At 54.3% G+C, this 20,806-nt stretch overlaps 1 protein-coding gene across 1 annotated transcript; it reads left to right on the plus strand.

Annotated features, from left to right (window-relative positions):
- The first annotated feature begins 1,102 nt into the window (after positions 1-1,102).
- Ttll12 (tubulin tyrosine ligase like 12) lies at positions 1,103-19,411 on the plus strand. The gene is made up of 14 exons (XM_059247826.1): positions 1,103-1,305; positions 4,491-4,660; positions 7,162-7,360; positions 8,230-8,389; positions 8,478-8,611; positions 10,957-11,033; positions 13,434-13,550; positions 13,708-13,902; positions 14,221-14,332; positions 15,725-15,876; positions 16,213-16,294; positions 17,606-17,674; positions 18,263-18,401; positions 19,157-19,411. The coding sequence occupies exons 1-14, from the start codon at positions 1,144-1,146 to the stop codon at positions 19,306-19,308; spliced, it is 1,920 nt and encodes a 639-aa protein (XP_059103809.1). The 5' UTR covers positions 1,103-1,143; the 3' UTR covers positions 19,309-19,411.
- The last annotated feature ends 1,395 nt before the right edge of the window (positions 19,412-20,806 follow it).

The raw sequence follows: 20,806 nt of genomic DNA on the forward strand, positions 1-20,806 counted from the left end.
ATCTTTTCTTGTTCTTCCTCTCCATGGAGTCAACTGGTTGATTGGTTGTTGGGGGTGTAAGTTGGTTGGTTGATGTTTTTGATTGGTTGTTGGGGGGGGGCATGTGAATATGAGTCTATGTCCACAGATGGGGGGGCGGTGCCTATGTGCACACAGAGGCTGGAAGAAGGCACTGAGTATCCTCAACTACCATTCTCTGCTTACTCCTTGAGGAAGTCTTTCTCCAGACATAGAGCTCCCATTTTCTCGGCTAGACTAGAAGCCAGAAAGCCCCGGTGTTCTCCTGTCTCCACTTCCCTCATAACTTGGAAGCTGGGTGGGTGTGGTGGCCCCTTAATTGCACTTGTGAATAACTCTTTTGATGGCACACCCAGTTATCATACCGAGATACTGCATCCTCTGAATTCAGGGAAGCTGAATTCCAAAAGAGAGAGATTTCCTCTACCCCTGGAAAGGTCTGTAAGCCTTCAAGATATGGCTAAGGATCCCTACATGGTGGTGTCTCCCAATGCTTAGGAGGTGGAGGCAGGGAGATCAAGGTTCAAGGCAAGCCTCCAGGACAAAGTGAGTTTGTTGGTCATTCTGGGCTGCATGAGACCCTGTGGCAAAATGGCGATGATGATGGTGATCATAACCAAGACCCGGGAGATGGCTCAGTGGTAAAAGCACTTGCCACACCCCAAAATAAAAATAAAACAAAGCTGGAAAAATGGCTTGGTAGTTAACTGCTCTTGCAGAAAACCCGGCACTCCATGTGTAATTCCAGTTCCAAGGGACCTGACACCCTTTTCTGGCCTCCATGAGATGTGCACATACATGCATGCAAGGAAGCACTCATATACATTAAAAAAATTAAATAATTTTTTTTAACTAAAATTAAAAACAACAACAACAACAAAAACTCGAGCAAAACAAAATTGTAGCCTCACCTGCCCTTCGAGGACAAACTCTTCCGGTTCTGACCACGTGGGGCGCTCTAAGCAGCACTCCCAGCATCCCCCGCGGCGGTCCCGGGATGAATGGAGGGAAGACACACCTCCAGCGCGCGTGCGCACACTCGGGACCTCCCAGCCCGGGACGCAGGCGCGTGCGCACCGTAGGCTTAAATCCGGCGGTGGGCGGTGCCGTGCACATCCGAGCACCATGGAGGGCGAGCCGGGGCAGCAGCGCGGCAGCCCAGGCCGCGCCGAGAGGCTGAGCGAGCGAATGCTGGACGAGTTCGTGTCGCTGCACGGCCCCGCGCTGCGCGCCTCGGGCGTCCCGGAGCGCTTGTGGGGCCGCCTCCTGCACAAGCTGGAGAACGAGGTACGGGGCGGCGCGAGCTGCGAGCGGACTATGCGGACGAGTGGGGAGCGCAGCCCAGCGGCTCCAAAGGGGAGCCACTTACAGGCTCAGGAGGGGGATGTATCTGGGAGTCATAGGGGACCGGCCGAGAGCTGCGCCTGTGCCGCCATCCTGCAGGACCTGGGCCCTGCCAAGGATGAGCTGGGACCTGCAGATGACATGCGCTTGGCTGGGCATCCCAGCACCTCTACCGCGGGGTAAAGAACCAGAGTTGCTTCCCACGGCATGAGTCGCCGGTCACACCCTTTGTAGACTAGGGAGAATGGAAGCCCGAGGAGATGGAGAAGACGCTAAGAGAGGGTGAAAGGTGTTCCCCATCCTTGAGGGATGGCTCCATCTTTCACCTGAGCTAGGGGTGTGCGGCCTTTGAGGCCTGAAAACTGGGCCGTGGGTTTGAATGTTAAAGACAGAGCAGCTGCTGGGCTGAGCAGAGGGCCTTTTCGGAAGCTAGAGCTTGGCTTAACTTCAGGACACCGCCTCCCAATAGAGACCCACTAAGGCTGCAGGTGACCGACCAGGAGAGGCCAAGAACTAGGCGTCCCCTGAGCCTTAACTATGGGGCCGACTTTGATCCCGTTCCACACTATATATGAGCCAGATATCTATCTCCTGCTTAAAGCCTGTACGTAGGGCTGTGGTGCAGCTCACTGTGTAGAGTGCTTACCTGGTCTTGGGGAGAGCGCTCCATCCCTAGCCCTATGGGTTAGGAAGGGACCTGCAGAGGCGCATCCAGTGGGCTAGCGTGATACCCTGTGAATGGTCCGGGGCAGTGTCCTGATGTTACAGCTCCCAGTCAGCCCCCACAGCAGGGGTATTAAATGCGTTTTCCACTTTCAGTGTGGTGTTCAGGCACTACCACGTCATAGATCGAGGCTCATTGTCAGAGGCACCCCCTTACAGAATGGTACTTCACAGAACTGGGTTCCCTCTGCTCATGTGGTGGGCCCTCCCTTGTTCAGCCGCTTTCTGCAGACTTGCCTTAATCCCAGGCCAATGCTGAGGTAGAACCCGGACCCCCATCTGTTTGTTAGTGAGGATAAAAAGGTGCCCATGATGCTGCCTGAAAGGACCGGTTTTTTTTTTGGAATGCCCTGGGGTCCAACTCAGCCAGCCTTCCGGGGCACTCTCACCTGGACAGGTGACTCCCCACCTTAGCCGTGTCTCATTTGGAAAGCAGGGGTGGAGGCACCCAAGCACCTGGCTCCCTGGGGGGAAATGAGCTCCAGCATGTGTCCTGTCCCTTCTCACTTAGGCTGCTGTGGCCCTAGTCAGGGACAGCCATCGTGTCCCGTCCCCCCCCCCTCCCCCAGGCCCTACTGAGCCATTCCAGACAAAGCTGAGTCACTACAGTGAGACCAGCCACCAGGCCCAGAGGGAGTGCTCAGCAGGACTGTGTACCTGCCTGCAGAAAGCCACCCTCCCCCACCAGGCATTCAGCCCTGGTTCCTTACCTTGATCAGTGCCACAGAAAAGATAGGAGGTGTCTTTAAAAACACCCTCCCTCCCACTTGGAGGAACATCTACAGCTGTTACCTCCCAAGGGGTTACAGCTAAACAGGGCGGGATTGGTCCCCCTATACCCCAGCAGAGGACAAGCCAGGCCAGGCTTCAGGTTGGAAGGTCTGGGGTGAAAGGCTGGGGGTTGGAGGACCCATGATCCCTGAGTTGTGGGTTCCAGCCCCCCAGTCTTAAATGAGGGCGAGCCTCCTCCCAACCCAGGGCTGCTTCAGGGATCAAAAGAGGATTAGTTGAGACTCTGCTCTTCTCCACCTAAGAGCTTCCCTTATCTTCCTGTTGGCCTGCCAGACTCCACTCTGGAGTATGGTAACCTCCCTGCTCCCCCCCCCACACACACACACTTTTATGTGCATTAATTTATTGTGTGTGTGTGTGTGTGTGTGTGTGTGTGTGTGTCAGACGTGGAGGTCAGAGGACAACTTTCAGAACCTGGTTCCACCTTGAGAAATCTGTGACCAAACTCAGATCATCAAGCTTGGTCACCATCGCCTTTACCCCCTGCAGCATCTCAGCAGTGGTGCCCCCACTCCACCCTACCCCCAACCCCATTCCTTTCTTTCCCTTCCTACTGTGGTTACTTCCCTCAGCACCCTAGAACTGCAGGCCTGAATCTTTCCCCAGTGCTCCCTCCCATAGCTCCCGATGAGTTGAAAGAGTCCAGCCCTCATGGCCCCGGCTGAGAAGCCCTTGTCTTCTTACAAAGCTTGTCTGTGCCTGAGTACGTCGTGCCCAGAGTGGCGGAGGTTTGAGGGAAGAACTCGCCTGTTAAGTCCCGTTTCATCTGATTCTCGGCCGGTGTCCTACCAAGTGGGGAAACTGAGTCTCAAGTGTAATCGTGGAGCCCGGCTTGTAAGAGCCTTTGCCATAGCCCAGGCCCCGTTCTGTGCCTTGCTTTATTCGTAATTAAAACATCCCAGCAAACCCAGACCTTCCCACCGTACAGATGGGGAAATTGAGTCACAGAGGGGTTGAGTTTCCGAGATCACATAATATGTGGCAAAGCCAAGGTTCAAACCTCCCAAGTAGGCCTCGGATTCCAAAGGTCCAACCCCCACCCCCACCCCCACTTGCTGGCTTAGGACAGGCCTGAGGTGGGAACTGGGAGGAAGCGTGGGAGAAGAGGCCGGCTTGTTGCTTCTCCAGCTGTCCTTGACTCCCAATTCTTCTTGGCCTGGGAAATCCAAGCCCACACCTTCCAGTCCCCTCTCTGCCCCGAGAGTACCCACAGCACCCTCAGGCCACGCTTCCTGCTGCGCTAGTATGGGGAGGTGCCTGTGGGCTGTCTCGGCTGTCCTGGTATCGGAATAGCTCTGGTGAAAGTGAAGTCCCCTCTGCCTCCAGCACTCCAGCGCCACCCTCTGCTTCGGGCCTTATTTCCCCTGGAAAGCAAGGGGTGTGCACTAAGAAAATTCTGCTATGGATACTTTGTACGTTTTCCAAAGTGCCCTGTCCTGTGTGGATGGTAGCACAGGAGTGTGGCAGAGATTACTTCCCTGGGAGGTCTCAGTTCTTCTGTTAGATGCTGCTAAGAGGATGTATGGTAAATAGGGCTTGCTCCTTGGAGGTGAAGGGGTCAGGGGTGGGGTCTCCTACCCACACCCCTTATTCATTGTCCTCTCTGGCCCTAGGTTTTCGATGCTGGGGACATGTTTGGGATAATGCAAGTGGAGGAGGTGGAAGAGGCTGAGGACGAGGCTGCCAGGGAGGCTCAGAGGAAGCAGCCCAACCCTGGGAGCGAGCTGTGCTACAAGGTCATCGTGACCAGTGAAAATGGAGTCCGGGCTGATGATCCCAACAGGTAGGACCCGAGTCTGGGCGTTGTTTTTTTTTTTAAGTTTCAGACTTCGTTTTAGAGAGATTCCACCTAGACTCTTTTTCCCTGTGGCGTGTGTGGCCAGTGGTGTTCCCGTGGGCTTTGGGGGTCGTGTCTGAACCTGTGCTGTTGACAATCTACCAGGAATCGTGCTTGACACCCCGGAAAGCACATCCTTGTAACCTCACCACAAGGTGCTCTAGCTCTTGGTTTTGCTAAGGGCAGGCAAACCCAGGGAGAGGACTTGCATGAGGTTGTCCAGTTAGTTAAGGATGTGGCTGCTGAACCCAGCTAAACCTAACTGAGCCTGGCTTTGCTGAGGGCCCTTGTCCCCTCTCCCCGAAGCTTGCTGTCTCAATCCTGGGAACGTTCCCAGAAAGCAGGAAGCCCTAGACCAAGTCTGGTGTTGCCCAGAGCCAAATCTAGACTCAGGACTTCCCATCTCCCAGGGATCCCGGGGTGGGCCTGTGGACCCCTCTGCCAGAAGCTTTGTCAGAACCTTAAGGAAGGAACTTCCTGAGTTTCCTTGGCATCTGGTGTCTTGTACCAAGCTTTTGTCTTCTCCTTCACCAGCCCCCAAGTGAGCTGTAGGGCCCACTCCACTGAGGCAGAGTAGCACCCACACACACACCTGGCACTCAGATCTATGCACAAGTGACTTAGGTCCAGCACTGCCCAGGAACTCAAGCCTCACGCAGCCCAGTGCTGTCCCACACCTCAGCACGCTGTGAAGGGGCTGGGGATGGACCACCATCACCACAAACCGTTTGGAACCTGTCTTAGTAACTTTTCCTGTTTCCCTGATAAAACACACCAACCAGGTCAGCTGAGGGAGAAAGGGGCTATTCTGCTTCACAATGTGAGATACAGTCCATCATGAGGAGGGGGCGGGCTGTGCATGGAGGTGGGGGTCTTTCATGTTCTATCTATCATCTAGAAACAGGACAGTGAATGCATTGTTGGTACTCAGCTGGCTTTCTCCATTTTATGAAGTCCAGGATCCCTTGCCCAGGGAGTGGTCCCTCCCACAATTAAGATGTGTCTTTCCATGTCAATTAACATAATGAAGACAGCCTCACAGGTGTGCCCAGAGGCCCATCTCCCAGGTGACTCTGGTTTCTGTCAAGTTGACAGCTCTGGCCTTCACAGAATACAAGTGTCTGTTTCGGTCTCCTCTGCTCTAAGGACTTCATCCCTCCGAGTAGTCCGTATTTGCCAGGCCCCAGAAGTTCTCTGTCTTCTGTACCCCGTACCTACCTGGGTATGACTATTGTCACACTTCATGGTCACCCCCAAGTGCATACCTCTGAGGCATGGCTCTGTACCGCACACTGCGTTGTTCAGGAATAAACCAGCCTTTGAGGATATGCAGACAGACTGGGAGACTAACGCCATGGTAATGTATTCCTGAACTCAGTCTCAAACATGACCTGGAACATTACTGTTCCTTTCATTTTGTAGGGACTGTGTGCTCAGGGGAGGGGGCCAGTGAGGGGCTGCCTTGTTCATTGGGCACCTGTATGTGTGGATTCCCCTAAACCAGCAAAGCTTGCTGGGGCCAGGGTTAGAAAGACAGGCCTGGTTGGGTGGTGATGGTGGTGGTGGTGCACGCCTTTAATCCCAGCACTTGGGAGGCAGAAGCAGGCGGATCTCTATAAGTTCAAGGCCAGCCTGGTCTACAGAGCGAGTTCCAGGATGGCCAGGACTACACGGAGAAACCCTGTCTTGAAGAAAAAGAAAAAGAAAGGCAGACAGACCTCTCCCATAGGACGTTCTTGGTGCCCTTAGGTCCTGGGGCACATGCGCATGCATGCAGGTGTGCTGGGCTGCAGCCCTGCCACTTGCCTGCTGCCGCTCCCAGTGTGTAGAGCCTTTGCTTTGTGCTGAGTGCCTTTTTGCTGCTAGATCTGCAGGGCGGTGGCGGCATGAACCTTCACCCTGTGCCTGCAGCCAGGCTCCGACATTTACCCAAGTGGTTGCAGTGAGCCTGACCACATTTGTTCCATGTGATGCTCATGTCCACCTGGGGTTGGAAATGGGGACCTCCCGCTGTCCTCCTTCAGAGTTTAGAGAAGGAGGTCTTGCTTCTCAGAACCACGCTGAGTGGTTGGCAGAGCAGTGGCATTGGGCCGAGGCCCTGGGCTGTGGCAAGCAAGTCTCAGAAGAGCTGGGCACCAGAGCCTGGGCCTGCTCTGCCTTCTGCTCCCTGCTCGCTTTTCCTTCCTGTCCTGCTTAGTGAAGTGATTCTCAGCCTGTGGGTCACAACCCCTTTGGGGGTCGAATGAACCTTTCAGAGGGGTCACCTAAGACCACTGGAAAACACAGAAATTTGCGTTACAATTCAGAGTACAGTTATGAAGTAGCAGTGAAAATAATTTTATAGTTGGGGAGGGTCCCCACAACGTGAAGAACTGTGTACAGGGTCGCAGCCTTAGGAAGGCTGAGAGCCGCCGGCTTAGAGGTTCGTGTGTGGCTTATACCTGCAGCATCTTCCTCATCGACCATGCCTGGACATGTCGTGTGGAGCATGCTCGTAAACAGCTGCAGCAGGTACCGGGACTCTTGCACCGTATGGCTAACCTGATGGGCATCGAGTTCCATGGTGAGGTGCCCAGCCCAGAAGTTGTGGCCCTGGTGCTGGAGGAGATGTGGAAGTTCAACCAGACCTATCAGCTGGCCCACGGGGTGAGTAAAGTCCCTTTCTCCCAGGACTGGTCCCTGTGCCGTTACCAGAAGTATGTCACCAATAATAAAGCAAAGCGAAACAGTCGGGTGACAGCCAGGTGTGGAGGTACACCCCTTTACTCCCAGTACTTGGGAGGAAGACGCAGATGTATCTCTGAATTCAAGGCTAGCCTGGTCTAGCTTTTTTTTTTTTTTTTTTTTTTTTTTTTTTGGTTTTTCAAGACAGGGTTTCTCTGTGTAGCTTTGGAGCCTGTCCTGGATCTCACTCTCTAGACCAGGCTGGCCTCGAACTCACAGAGATCCACCTGCCTCTGCCTCCTGAGTGCTGGGATTAAAGATGTGTGCCACCACCACCCAGTGGTCTAGCTAATTTTAGACCGACCAGGGCTACATATAAGACCTTATCTTGGTACCTGGAACCAACCAAGGCTGGGGACCAAGGTACCTATTCTGCCTTTGCACTTAAGGGACACAGGCCTCTCTCTCTCAGACCTGTAAAACTGAGCTCCAGTGACTCAGCTGCCCCTTCCAAACATGCTACCCTCCATGGCTCTCGCCACCCCGCCACCCTTCCAGGCTCATCCTCTTGGCTCAGGCCCCTCCCCACTCTCAGCTTGGGGAAAACCATGTGTGTTTATTAAGGTCTAGCTCCTTGACCCTCCCTAGCCCGGCATAGCACATGGGACTCATCCCTGCCATTACTGAACCTAGTGCCTTATTTCCATAGGCCTGGGCCGGTTAATGGGATTGGGGGAACCTCCGAGCTCAGAAGTAAGCAGAGGTGAACAGTGGTTGATGGTGGGTACACAGGTCAGGGAGACAGCGGGTGGGTGGACGTGTGGCCGAGGATTGTTGTATCCTGCCCACAGACAGCCGAAGAGAAAGTGCCCGTGTGGTACATCATGGATGAGTTCGGCTCCAGGATCCAGCATGCGGACGTGCCGAGCTTCGCCACCGCTCCATTCTTCTACATGCCTCAGCAGGTGGCCTACACACTGCTGTGGCCCCTAAGGGACCTAGACACAGGCGGTAAGTCAGGTGCCCGCACACCCCAGAGGATGGACCTTGGGCGGGCCTCCTGCCACCCCCACTGATGGGCATGCGTGTCTTGGCGCAGAGGAGGTGACCCGGGACTTTGCCTACGGAGAGGCAGACCCTCTGATCCGGAAATGCATGCTGCTGCCCTGGGCCCCTGCCGACATGCTGGACCTCAGCTCCTCCACGCCTGAGCCTCCTGCCAAGTACTATCAGGTGTGGCCCTGCGCCTGCAACCCTGGGCCTAGTGTTTAGTGGTTTCTGGAATGTTCTCTGTCCGTTCACCAAATGTTAATGTCAGCTGGATTCCAGGCTCCGAACCAGCGACTGTGGGATGAGGGGATCATTTGGCGAACACCTGAGAGATACGGGCCTTAATGTTCACCAGCTGCCTGAGCCAGGTTGTCATCTGTCCTGATCTAGATCCCAGGTCGCCTGGGTTTGGGAAAGGGTGGCCCAGGCAGCTAGGTGTGGCTGTACACGCTACTCTGCCCTCCTCTTCTCGTGATGCTCCCTCACAGGGTACAGGAAGACACTAGTTGTTCCTTGGTGTCCATGGGGATGGGTTGCAGGACCACACGGATACTAAAATCTGTGGGGACTCCGGTTTGTCACGGTTTGCCAGCCCTGCCTCCAGTGTCCCTTGTCTTCTCTGGATTGTTAGTAGTTCTCGGGGGTCAGTCATGTGGTTTGGGGATGACGGCACAGAAAGACATCTGCACACATTCTCAACAGAGGCCTTTTTCCCCAAAAAATATTTTTGACCTCCTGTTGGTTGAATCTGAAGTAATGGAGCCCATAGGTTCAGAGGGCCAACTGCATTGTAGTACATTTCACAACACAGCAGACCCTCAAGGGGTCCTTGCTGTTACAGGACAGCCTGCAGGTCAGGACCCTGTGGATTCACTCGGAAATGCCTGGCTCTGCTGAGAGGCCCAATAGCAATCAGTAACACAGCCCCTAGTGGCTGGACAGATAGCTCAGTGGTAAAAAGCACTGGCCGCTGCTGCAGAGGATAGTTTGGTGCCTAGCAGGTCAGGTAGCTTCACAACCATTTATAATTCAAGTTCCATGGATTCCAGCACCCTCTTCTGGCCTCTGTGGGCACTGCACGCACGTGATGCACAAATGTATGTGCAGGTAAATACTGAATGCACATAAAATAAATTTAAAAAAATCTTTAAGGGGGATGCAAGAATCTTCCCCCTTGTCCCCAAATCTGTACACACAGGAGCCTGTGCCTAGTGTTCACCGTTCTGTTGATGGTAAACACACTGGGGTGTGGAGAGTTAGAGTCCAAGGCCAAGGAACCACAGGGACTCAGTAGAGGTCAAAAACCTTGCTCTACTGTATTGGAATCTACTCTGGCATGCAGACATCTGATACCACTGAGTGCCTCCGAAGGTTGTAGAAGGATTAAGCACATTAACTCAGGTTGTAATGGAAGCTGTGTGAGTTGCTGGCTGGCAGAGGCAGACCACAGTCATGGTCTTATGGCACCTTGCTGAATCCAGCAGACAGAAGGGTGCTGGGGGTTCAGAGTTGGGCGCCTAGCCTCCTGAGTGCTCATGTCCAGTCAGGGTTTGGTGAACATGGAGTTGGGTGCTCTAAGTGAGGTTTGAAGACAGCTGGGGAAGGTTCCACAGCCTCCAAGTGTCTCTCAATGGACCATGAAGAATTGGCACCCCCTTTGGGAAGCTGCTGCAGGCAGGAGAAGAGAGCCAGGAGACCAGACACTCCTCACCTGAAACCTTGTTGTATAGGACCAGGGGTCCAGGCTTCGATCTGGCCCTGGGGTGGCCTGTGCTGGTGACAAAGAACTCCAGCAGCTTAGGACAGCAGATACTTATTGCCTCCCACAGTTTCTGGGGGGCAGGAACTGGAGACAGTGCTCACAAGTGCTTTTGGTTCAGGGTTTTCTGGGCACACAGACTGTCCCCCAAAGCCGAAGGGTCTGAGCCCTTCGGAGCTGAGACGTTTGTATGTAGGAGGACTCGGGCCTGATGAGTCAAGCTGGCTGTCACAGGTGTCGGTCTCTCCACCCAGGTGCCTCTCTGTGGGCTCCTGAGTGTCCCAGAGGCACAGCGGCTGGCTTCTCTTCAAGCGAGTGATCCAGGAGCAAGGAGAGAGCTGAGGAGCCTGTGGTCTGGGCTCAGAAGCAGTACTTCACCTTGTCCCTGCTGCTCATTCCAAGTAGCTCCTTGGGTCCTGGGATGCACTGGGCTCTGCCTTTCAAGGGAGTGTCAGAGTCTGGGTGTGTTTTTAATTGTTAGCCAGCCTCGTCCGGGAATAGCCCCGGGGGCTCCTCTCAGACCGGGCGGCCCCTCCCTACACAGTTCCAGCACCTCTTGCCACCCGCGTCTGGAACGCAGCATGGAGACTGGGAACAATGTGTGTGTTCTTTGCCCAGCCTGGACTCTTGGGGACCTGGGAGGCCTGAGTCCAGAGCCTCAGGTCAGGTGGCCCTGAGCGGCCACTGAGAGTTAAGTGACCTGTGGGATTGGGGAAGCTCGAGGTCATTTGCTCCCTTAACTGAGGTCTGTTTCTACCTCTGATTCTAGGCCATCCTGGAGGAAAACAAGGAGAAACTGCCCCTCGCCATTAGCCCAGTGGCACGTCCCCAGGGCCACATCTTCAGGTACATAGCCCTTGTTCTCTGCTCTCACCGAGACTTAATGTCAATCACTGCCGTTCCCAGGTCCCAGAGCAAGTCAGTGGCCCAGACAGGCCTTGGAATCCAGGAATGCTGGCGATGGTACCAGGTCCAAGGTTCTCGGAACCACAGAGGAAAGCAAGAGGGTGGGCGGGGCTGCCTGGAGGAGGCAGCTGTTAAACTTGCCCTGGAAAATTAGAAACAGCCGGGCCCAGTGGCACATTCCCATAATCTCTACATGAGAGACAGAGACAGGAGGATTACCACAAGTTCTTGGCCATCCTGGGCTACAACCCTATCTCAAAAAAGGAAAAAAGTTGGCAGACGGTGGTGGTGCACACCTTTGATCCTAGCACTTGGCAGATCTCTGTGAGTTCCAGGACAGCCAGGACTACACAGAGAAACCCTGTCTCAAAAAAACCACCCAAAAAAAAAAAAAAAAGAAAACGAAAAAAAGGCACCCGTATTTCCAGGAGATCCTGTCCAAGGAGTCTGAGGGTATGGGCAGTGACGGGAAAAGACTTGCCACAGGGCCTGGGTACAGAGCCACACCCACCTAGTGCTGAGCCGGGCCTCTGCCTTCCTAGGAGCCCTCTCTCCAGGCCTCCAGATGCCATATCCATGACTGCTTAAGCTTGGTTCAGCAGAATAGGGCCGTGTGCTCCACTCTATCAAGTTCTGCCATGTCCTAGGGATGGCCTCCCTCTTCTGGGTCCTCCCCCTCTTGCCTGAAGCCAGAGAGAGCCCTAGCCTAAGCAAAGGGGATACCCTGAGACACAGAGCTGGCTGTGAACCCTCTTCCCACCACGCTCTATCCCCCCTGCAGTGGACTAGATGGGAACCCAGTCAGAGTCCTGCTTGCAGCCATGGTTCACACTCGTACTCCTGACTCTGGCGGGTTACCTGCCTGATGCCAGCCCTTCCCAGCAGGCCCGCACCTCGCTTTGAGCCCTCCCACTGAGCATCCTCCAGCCGCCACCTGCCTCTCCCTTATGTCCTGTGTCCTCTTTGCCTCCACACTCTGTTCTTTCGGAAATACAGCCACCTCCAGGCCCCGTCCTCACTTCTGTGCTGGGTTTGAATCATGACATAAGACCTGTCCCAGGACACTTGTCTTGACAACACACCCACCAGAGGCCTGCAGATTCAGGAGAGCCCTCTGGGGACTCTAGCTCTCTCTTCGTGGGCTGAGATCAAGGGGGATTGGGAGGTTAGTAGTGTCTCCCTAATGGCAGCAACTGAGGTGTGTCCAGGTTTTTAGTCTCTTATTCAAGAATGAAATAAAGGGCCAGCAAGATGGCTTGGCCAGTAAAGGCACCTGCTGCCAGGCCTGGTGACCTAAATTCAATTCCTGAAAACCACCTCCCTGCCACAGGTGGTCTTCTGACCTCTCCACATGCACAGACATGCCCAGATAAATGAATGTAAGAAAGAAATTACACAGATTATAGAGTAGCAAGGAAACTTTTGTTTCCAACAAAGCGATAGTAGAGCTTAGAAAGGAACACGCTGTCGAGACTGGTGGAGTGGGCCACAGACTCCAAGGGTCCCAGTTACTGTTTGGGGTTTCCTTGTGTGGGGTTCAAGAGAAGGTTAGTTTCTGGGGGTATAACTTTGGGTGGTTCTCCTTTTTTGTTTTGTTTCTTTTTTTGGTTTCAAGACAGGATTTCTCTGTGTAGCCCTGGCTGTCCTGGAACTCAGTCTATAGACCAGGCTGGCCTTGAACTTAGAGATGCACCCACCTCTGCCTCTGAGTGCTGGGATTAAAGGTGTGCAGCACCGCCGCCCGGCTTCTCCATTTTGACTGAGAGGCTTAGATTACTCTTTACTCACTGTGCATGTTTATTCCTATAATGCATCCAACCTTGATTTACATGTTGCTAATTACTCATGGGCATACAGCAGTAAATAAGAGTCTCCCTAAAAGTTGAGGACAGTTTCGACTTATTGCCCGTGTACCCTAAGCCCGTTCAGGCCACACTGACCCTTCTCCCAGGATGTATTTTTGAATAGAAACTGTGTAAGTTTGGCGTCATTATGGGGAGGAGAAATTTGCTGGTGAGAAATGTAGCCAAAGCCAAACGGAGCCCCAGGATGCTAAGCCCCCCTATGCTGGCCTGCCTCATACCCAACCTGTTTTCCTAACAAACCAGCATCCACAGAACACCTAAGCCATCCTGGTATCCTGATGGGAGGCAAGCTCTGTGCCCTCATCTTCTATGGAGAACCTGGGGGCATAAGTGTCTGTCTACAGCCGGGCAGAGGAAATGGGTCTAGCCCGGGCTGCCAACGCCAGGAATTCCCTGGGACTTGCTGCCACAGAGCCAGGGTGAGCAGGGGCTCCTGTCCGCCGTTGGGCCGCTGCTCACTCAGGTCTCTCCACAGGGTCCACTCCGACATGCAGCAGGTGCTCTGCCACCTCACCCACCCACGCTTCGCCTTTACTGAAAGCGAGGCTGACGCCGACATCCTCTACCACTTCTCACACTTCAAGGACTACAGGTGGGTGGGTACCTTGTGGGCCGCAGGGCCTCACACCCAGTGCCTCTGCCTGCCTGCCGCTGTCCCCAGGACCTCCAGCTTCCCTCTAAAGTCCCCACACCCCTCTCGGGGATGCTAAGCTGACCTCTGAGTTGGCCGTACCCACCTCCGTCCACAGGACACTCAGTCAGGAGAGGCCACGGGTGCTACTCAACCAGTTCCCCTGCGAGAACCTGCTGACCGTAAAGGACTGCCTGGCCTCCATCGCTCGCCGGGCCGGGGGTCCTGAAGGTCCCCGCTGGCTGCCCCGAACCTTCAACCTGCGCACTGAGCTGCCCCAGTTCATCAGCTGTTTTCAGCACCGGGAGAGACAGTAAGTCCCCTGGACTCAAGGCAGGGGACACTCCTGGACGCTTCTGTTACAGTGCTGCAGCTCTGCGCCATCCTTATCCCGTGCCCAGCCTGCTCCTTAGCTGGGCACCTACTGGCTCTCTGGTTGCCTTTGTGTGGGTAGGGGTGGGGATGCAGCTTCCACCATGTACCATTTCTTAGCTTCCAGCAAACTCCTCCTGATTGCCCCAGTGCCTTTGTGGCACTGGGTTTCTAACAGACATCAGCTAGCCAGTCTGCCTCCAGATCCTTGGGACACATTGTCTAAAAGGCAGGTATGGCTCAACTATGTCTTCCCCAGGGGTGAAGACAACCACTGGATCTGTAAGCCCTGGAACCTGGCCCGCAGCCTGGACACGCACGTCACCAACAACCTCCACAGCATCATTCGGCACCGAGAAAGCACCCCCAAGGTGGGCTTATAGCTCCCCTCACCCAGGTGCTCCGAGCATGGGCAGAAACACCAAAGTGTCACTCAGCTTGTGGGCATCAGCGAGCACCACGGAGCACATGGGCTGACCACCCATGGAGCCCCTGGGTCTATGGTATCGATCCTGTAGGGAGGGCCCTCCAGTGGCTGTGTGGGAGAGCTGCCTCAAACACAAGGCTTTCCTGGACCATGGCTATAGTGGTGGGACACATTCGTGGCACAAGCTGGAAGGAAATGAACTTGGAGGACTGTCAGTCATTGTGGGGACTTGAGACAGCAGGTGGAGTGAATGGAATTACTGGTGAGAGTTCCTCCTTTTCACACCTGGAAGCCAGGGCTAGGGAGATGGCTCAGTGGTTAAGAGCACTGGCTGCTCTTCCAGAGGACCCAGGTTCACTTCCCAGCACCTACATGGTAGCTCATAGCTGCCTGTAACCCCAGTTGCAAGGGGATAGGACACCTTCACACAGACATGCATGCCGGCAAAATACGAATGCACATGAAGTAAAAATTATTTTTAAAAAAGCCAGGCGGTGGTGGCACAAGCCTTTAAATCCCAGCAGAACCAAGCAGAGCTCTGTGAGTTTGAGACCAGCCTGGTCTACAGAGCGAGATCAAGGACAGGCACCAAAGCTACACAGAGAAACCCTGTCTCAAAGAAGAAAGAAAAGAAAAGAAAGTGCTTGCTTCACAAGCATGAAAACCCAAGTTCAGTCCCTAGAATCCGTGAAGGGGGCAAGGGTGTCAAAAAGAGCCAAGCATGGTCAGTCGAGCCTGCTTGTCACACTCCAGGCCAGTAAGAGACCCTGTCTTTTAAAAAAAAATTGATATGGATAACCCCCAAGGAATGGTAGGCAAGGTTGGGCTCTAGCATGCACACATGCACACACACCAGTGCTGAAACTTGATGGGATGTTTTTTTCTTTAAATAGAAAAGGTAGGAATTAGAGAGATGGATTAATGGTTAAGAACACCTGCTGCTCTTGCAAAAGACCCAGAATCTGTCCCCAGAACCCACATAGTGGCACACGGCTGTCTGTAACACCAGTTTAGGACATCTAGCACTCTCTCTGGCCTCTGGATGCTGCATGCATGCGGTGCACATACATACATGCAGATAAACACTCTTACACATAAAAATAAATAAATCTTTTAAAGTATAAAACGGGTGAGCGTAAAGAACTTGCCATGCCTTAACTAGTTTGAAAATGCAGAAGGAGGGGACAGCTGCAGCTGGCCATGGTGACATGCAGAGTCCTGTGGACCCAGGTGAAGGAGATGCCCCCTGTCTTGGGACTCGGTGCAGGAGGCCCCAGGTGCACTGTTCTGCCCAGCCGAGGTAGGAGCTACTGGCAACTCCACATCTGTCCTCCAGGTTGTGTCCAAGTACATCGAAAGCCCCGTCCTGTTCCTTCGAGAAGATGTGGGGAACGTCAAGTTTGACATCCGCTACGTTGTGCTGCTGCGCTCAGTGAGGCCGCTGAGCTTGTTCGTGTATGACGTGTTCTGGCTACGCTTCTCCAATAGGTAAGTGGGACGGGCTGGGGCCAAGGTGCTGGGGGCGGGGCGGGGAAGGGGCTGGACAAGGAAACCCCTTCTTCACGGTGGCGCCTGAAGCTTGCACTGGAATCCATCCTTCATATCATGCAGCCCACAGCTTCTCGAGTGTTCAGTGACATCATTACGATAATGAGTGTGACACTCCGGTGAGCTGGACGTTAACACAGAATCAGGACGGATTGTGGCTCACGGAGACTCTCCACAGCACATTGGACTGAGGGGCTGTGCCAGCCCCAGCCAGCAGTGTGGGGCTGCTCTCCATGGAGCTTGGGAGCCCACGCTTGTCTGTTCACTTTTCCGCAGGCCCTTCGCACTCAATGACCTAGACGACTATGAGAAGCATTTCACCGTCATGAACTATGACCCAGACGTGGTGCTGAAGCAGGTAGGGCCTGGCGGGGCCCAAGAGCAAGTCTAGGTTCTGTCTATCGCAGTCAGGTCCTGTGTCCTCTCAGGAAGTCTTTCCCACAGTGCTAAAGAGTACCCAATGTTAAAGATGGAGGAGCAGGATTTCCTGATCCCAGGATGAGTCAGTGCAGTGAGGTCTCCATAGGGCTCACGGCCACACAGCGGGTACTGTGAGGTGGCAGTGCCATCTGCAGGCCAGTGCTAAAGGCATCAGGGCAGACAGCAGGCCAGCAATGTACCAGGGTGCTGGCACCAGGTCCTAACTCTGGGTGTGGGGAGGAAGGAAGCGGCAGACTGATTTGTTACATCAGGATCCTCTCTGACATGGTGACTGACTAAGGAGTGTAAACTCATAACCCCTGACCCTGTCCGACAGGAGACCAGGAAACCCCGTACCATATACCTCACTCCCCTCCCTTCCCGGAATGTGTGATTTTCCTTTGCAGGCACACCTTAGTTCTTTTTGTATTTTCAGTTAGTTATTTTTTGGATGTTTTTTGAGACATGGTCTCACGTAGCCCAGGCTAGTCTTGAGCTCTCAGTTCCCCTGCCTCAGCTTCACATGTGAGTACTGGGTGCAGAGGCACCTGGTTCCCACGATGGCTCTCGGGGTTGCCTCTCTGTGCCCTGCCCAAGCGTCTTCTAAGTGGGTTTGTGAGAAAGGAACTGCAGGGTGGCTGTGCTGACTCAGACCCTGAGTGGTCCTGTTGCCTCTTGTCCCTCTCACCTTTGATTGGGTTGAAAGCCAGGACCCAGACTGCGCATCAAGGCCCTTGGCATTGTTGGAAGCCAGCCCTGAGGACACTGAGCTCTTTCCCTCTGCCTCGTGATGGTGTCACCTGAGAGGCCCTTTGAGCAAGGATTTCTTCTCTGGGAGAAATCTGAGCCACTTTACTGAGATGTTTGGGGTAAAGTCTTGGTCTAGAGATCTTGTCCTAGAGTGCTTCCGAAGGGGGGCCCTGCGGAGTCGGGCGGGGCTCTACTGCCAGTTGGCTGAGCTGAACTGGGTGTGACAGCCATGCCTGATAGCCCTTGACCCTCTGTTCCTCGCTTGAGCCCTTACAACAGCCCTGTAAAGTCCGTGGACTGAGCAGGGAGTGATACCCTTTTCATAGAAGAGGAAACTGAGGCTCGGAGTGGTTATTCTGCCTGTCTAGACTATCCTTGGTCTCCTGTCCTCGTGTATCCTGCGGGCCAGAGCTGGACTGAACCCTGTCCTGTGGACTGATGGCCTGTTTTCAGTCTAGAGACAGCTACTGCCACCGTAACTGGCTCTCATGTGTTGCAGGTGCACTATGATGAGTTCATCCCCCAGTTCGAGAAGCAGTACCCAGAGTTTCCGTGGAGTGGTGTCCAGGTGAGTCTTGGGCTCTGCCAGGCTGGGGCTGTGGAAGCCACTCCCTTCCCTCACAGATAGAGGGGTCATCTTCTCACTGGGGCAGGGAGAGATGGCTGGACTAAGATCCCTCCCTCCCTGCACTCTGGGCCTGTGTATGGTGCACCAGGAGGCTCTTCAGAATGTTTCTCAGCAGGAACGAGGGAATTTGGGGCATCCTGAGGTAGCCCAAGAGCAATAGTCTCCACCAGCCCCCAGAAATCCCATCCCTTGGGGCCACAGGGAGTGTTGGGGGGCTAGTCATAGGATAGGCAATCAGCAGATTTGCTGGAGGTAGATTTCTGCATTGGGGCATGGCTTGGAGATGAATGCTTGCCTAGAATTCATGAAGTTCCGGGCTCCTTCCTTAATGCAAAGCAGAATGGACTCCAGGAGTGTGGGGACAGGCAGACATGCCATCCTGCCAAGCCTAGAGACATTAAGAATATAAGAGAGATGACCTGGGCCTGAGATGACCTGGATGACAGGGCTCAGACAAAGACAGTGGGCCTTCTTAGTTCCAAAGTCAGGGTTGAGTACGCCCTGTGATAGAGCATTCCTTGTCCCCAGGCTGAGATCTTCAAGGCCTTCACAGAGCTGTTCCAAGTGGCATGTGCCAAGCCACCCCCCATGGGCCTCTGCGACTACCCCTCATCCCGGGCCGTATATGCTGTTGACCTCATGCTCAAGTGGGATAGCCATCCAGGTGGTAAGGGGACTCTCTCCACACCAAAACCCCCTGACCAGTCCTGTCCCTGTCCCTGCCAGCAGCTGTCTTTTGTTGTGTTATGTTTTATGTGTTTGAGAGTGTGTGTGTGTGTGTGTGTGTGTGTGTGTGTGTGTGTGTGTGTGTGTTTGAGATATGTGTGTATTGTGTGCATGCCTGGTATCCTGATTAGTCAGAAGACACAGGATCCCTGGAATTGGAGTTAAGAATGATTGTAAGCCACCATGTGGATTCCAGAAACTGAATCCAGGTCTTCTGCAAAAACATCAAATGCTCTTAACTGCTGAGCCATCTCTCCAGCCCGTGGCTGTCTTTTCACAGAGAAATTTCCCAGGTGGTCCAGCGCGGGTATCCTGGCTGATCCACTGAGACAGGGAACACACCTGTACCAGAATGCAGGGGGAAGGTAGCTGACTGGGGGCCGTGAGAACTCATAGAACAGGATTGCTGGAGCCGCCCTCCCGGCCCTGCATGCTGCTCTCTGTGACCAAACTGGTCATCGAAGCTTGAAGCGATGTGTGCTCATTGCCCTAAGGGTAATGAGGTTAGGAGTAGCTCCAGTCTTGGGGAACAGGTGTCAAGCCAGGAAATCCATGTTCCAAATCACACCCTGTACCCACACACTGAGAATCAGGGCCTAAGTCTGTGCTCTGCATCTCAGTCCCCGTCCCACAGACAGATGTGTACCCCGACCTTGCTGCCTTCACAGTGTTCCTACCTCTCGGTTTCGCCACCAGGAAAGCGGGTGATGCAGCCCCAGATCCTGGAGGTGAACTTCAACCCCGACTGTGAGCGAGCCTGCAGATACCACCCCACGTTCTTCAACGATGTCTTCAGCACCTTGTTTCTGGATGAGACCGACGGCTGTCACGTGACCCGCATCATCTAGGTGCCCAAAGCCCTCCTGCCTGTGCTCACAGCCGGTTCCAGCCCCTGCTCATGGAGCTGTTTCCACCGGCCCAGCCTTCTCCCTCCTCCTCTTCCTCCCTCTTCCCTCCTTCCCTCCCCAGCCAGAGCTTGGCCTCAGTTAGGCTCTACCCTCTGAGCCATGTTCCTGCTGCTTATGTGGGACATCAGGTCCATACCATGTGGCAGAGCTGGACAGTAAGTGATGTCCGCAGGCCTGGGTACACCCAGAGTTTTCGTACAGAGAAAGAGGTGTTCCGCAGAAACAGGGTTCCGCAGGGAAGTGTTTGGGAACCCCGTATCCAGCAGGGCCAGGGAGTTCTCTCCCAGAATGTCTGCCCTCCTTTCCCATGGCTGCTGTAAACAGGGTATCAGTACCCTGTATTGTACCCACAGGCCCCAGAACAGCCAGGGGAAAACATTTGCCAACCTAGCCTTATGCCTAGGCATTGCCTTCACCAGAGCCTTCACCAGCAGACTTCCCAGCCAGGCCAGGCTTGGTATTTCCCTTATGGGAAGCTGATCTCTGCATGCCGGCATCTCACCGAGTTCCGCTGGCCTCTTGAGGTGGTCAGGGTCCTCTGGAGTTGTGAGGCTCCATGGCAGACCCCAGACAAGGGTGACAGTGGAAATGCCAGGGCCGCTCAGATGGCTCTGGGGAGAACTTCCTGTGGAAGTCAGCCAGGCTGCCTCTTGCCAAGGCCTAGAGTCCAAATGTGTGTGCGTGTTTGTTTCTTTTAATCTACAGAAAGAAAATGTAAAATCTAGTTCCTCATTTTGTTACTGGAATCTGAATGTCAGCCGCCATTGTTTCTGTAACCGCGGGCACCCGGGTCCAGCCCACTAGGAAGTGGGTCTGGTTAGAGTGGGTGGGAGCTGCTTCCAAGGTGATCTGCCACTCAAGAGGGTGGAGCGCTGTGGCAGCGGCTGTCGCACTTTTGAAGGTAAAAATGACCCTCTTAGCATAACTGGACATGGTTCTTCCTGCCCATCCTGGGCATGTGGGCCACCCGCTAGCGAGCCTGGTGATCCATGTTGGGTCCAGGCACTGCCGGGGCAGGACCGACACCTGTGGTTTTATCTCTGGAGAGCTGCTGGCCTCCCTGCCCTTTTATACTGCAATAAAATGTGTCTCCTTTTCACTGGTCCTTCCTCTTTGGGGCCCTGGAGGCACAGGCCTGGGCTGGCATGACAGCTGTGTCCCCACTGTTGTGGGCAGAACCCACCATGCCCCCGTGTGTGCTTTTGGGAAATGAGAGAAGACAAAGAAGGCCAGTAGACCTCCCAGCTCCCTAACCCGTTTTGACTTCTTAGTGACAGTCCTAGTTCCAAGCTGGAGAAGAACTCTGACCTGTGCTGTCTACACTCCAACCCTCGGGGGCTTCGGCGTTCATAGGGCCTAAGGCTTGGCCCACCTGGTGGTCTTGAAATGACATTTCTCTGTGTTATCTGCTTGTCCTGGGGTGGGAATGAGAGGCCCC

Source organism: Peromyscus eremicus, chromosome 20 (genome assembly GCF_949786415.1).
Source record: "Peromyscus eremicus chromosome 20, PerEre_H2_v1, whole genome shotgun sequence".
Taxonomy (NCBI): Eukaryota; Metazoa; Chordata; class Mammalia; order Rodentia; family Cricetidae; genus Peromyscus; species Peromyscus eremicus.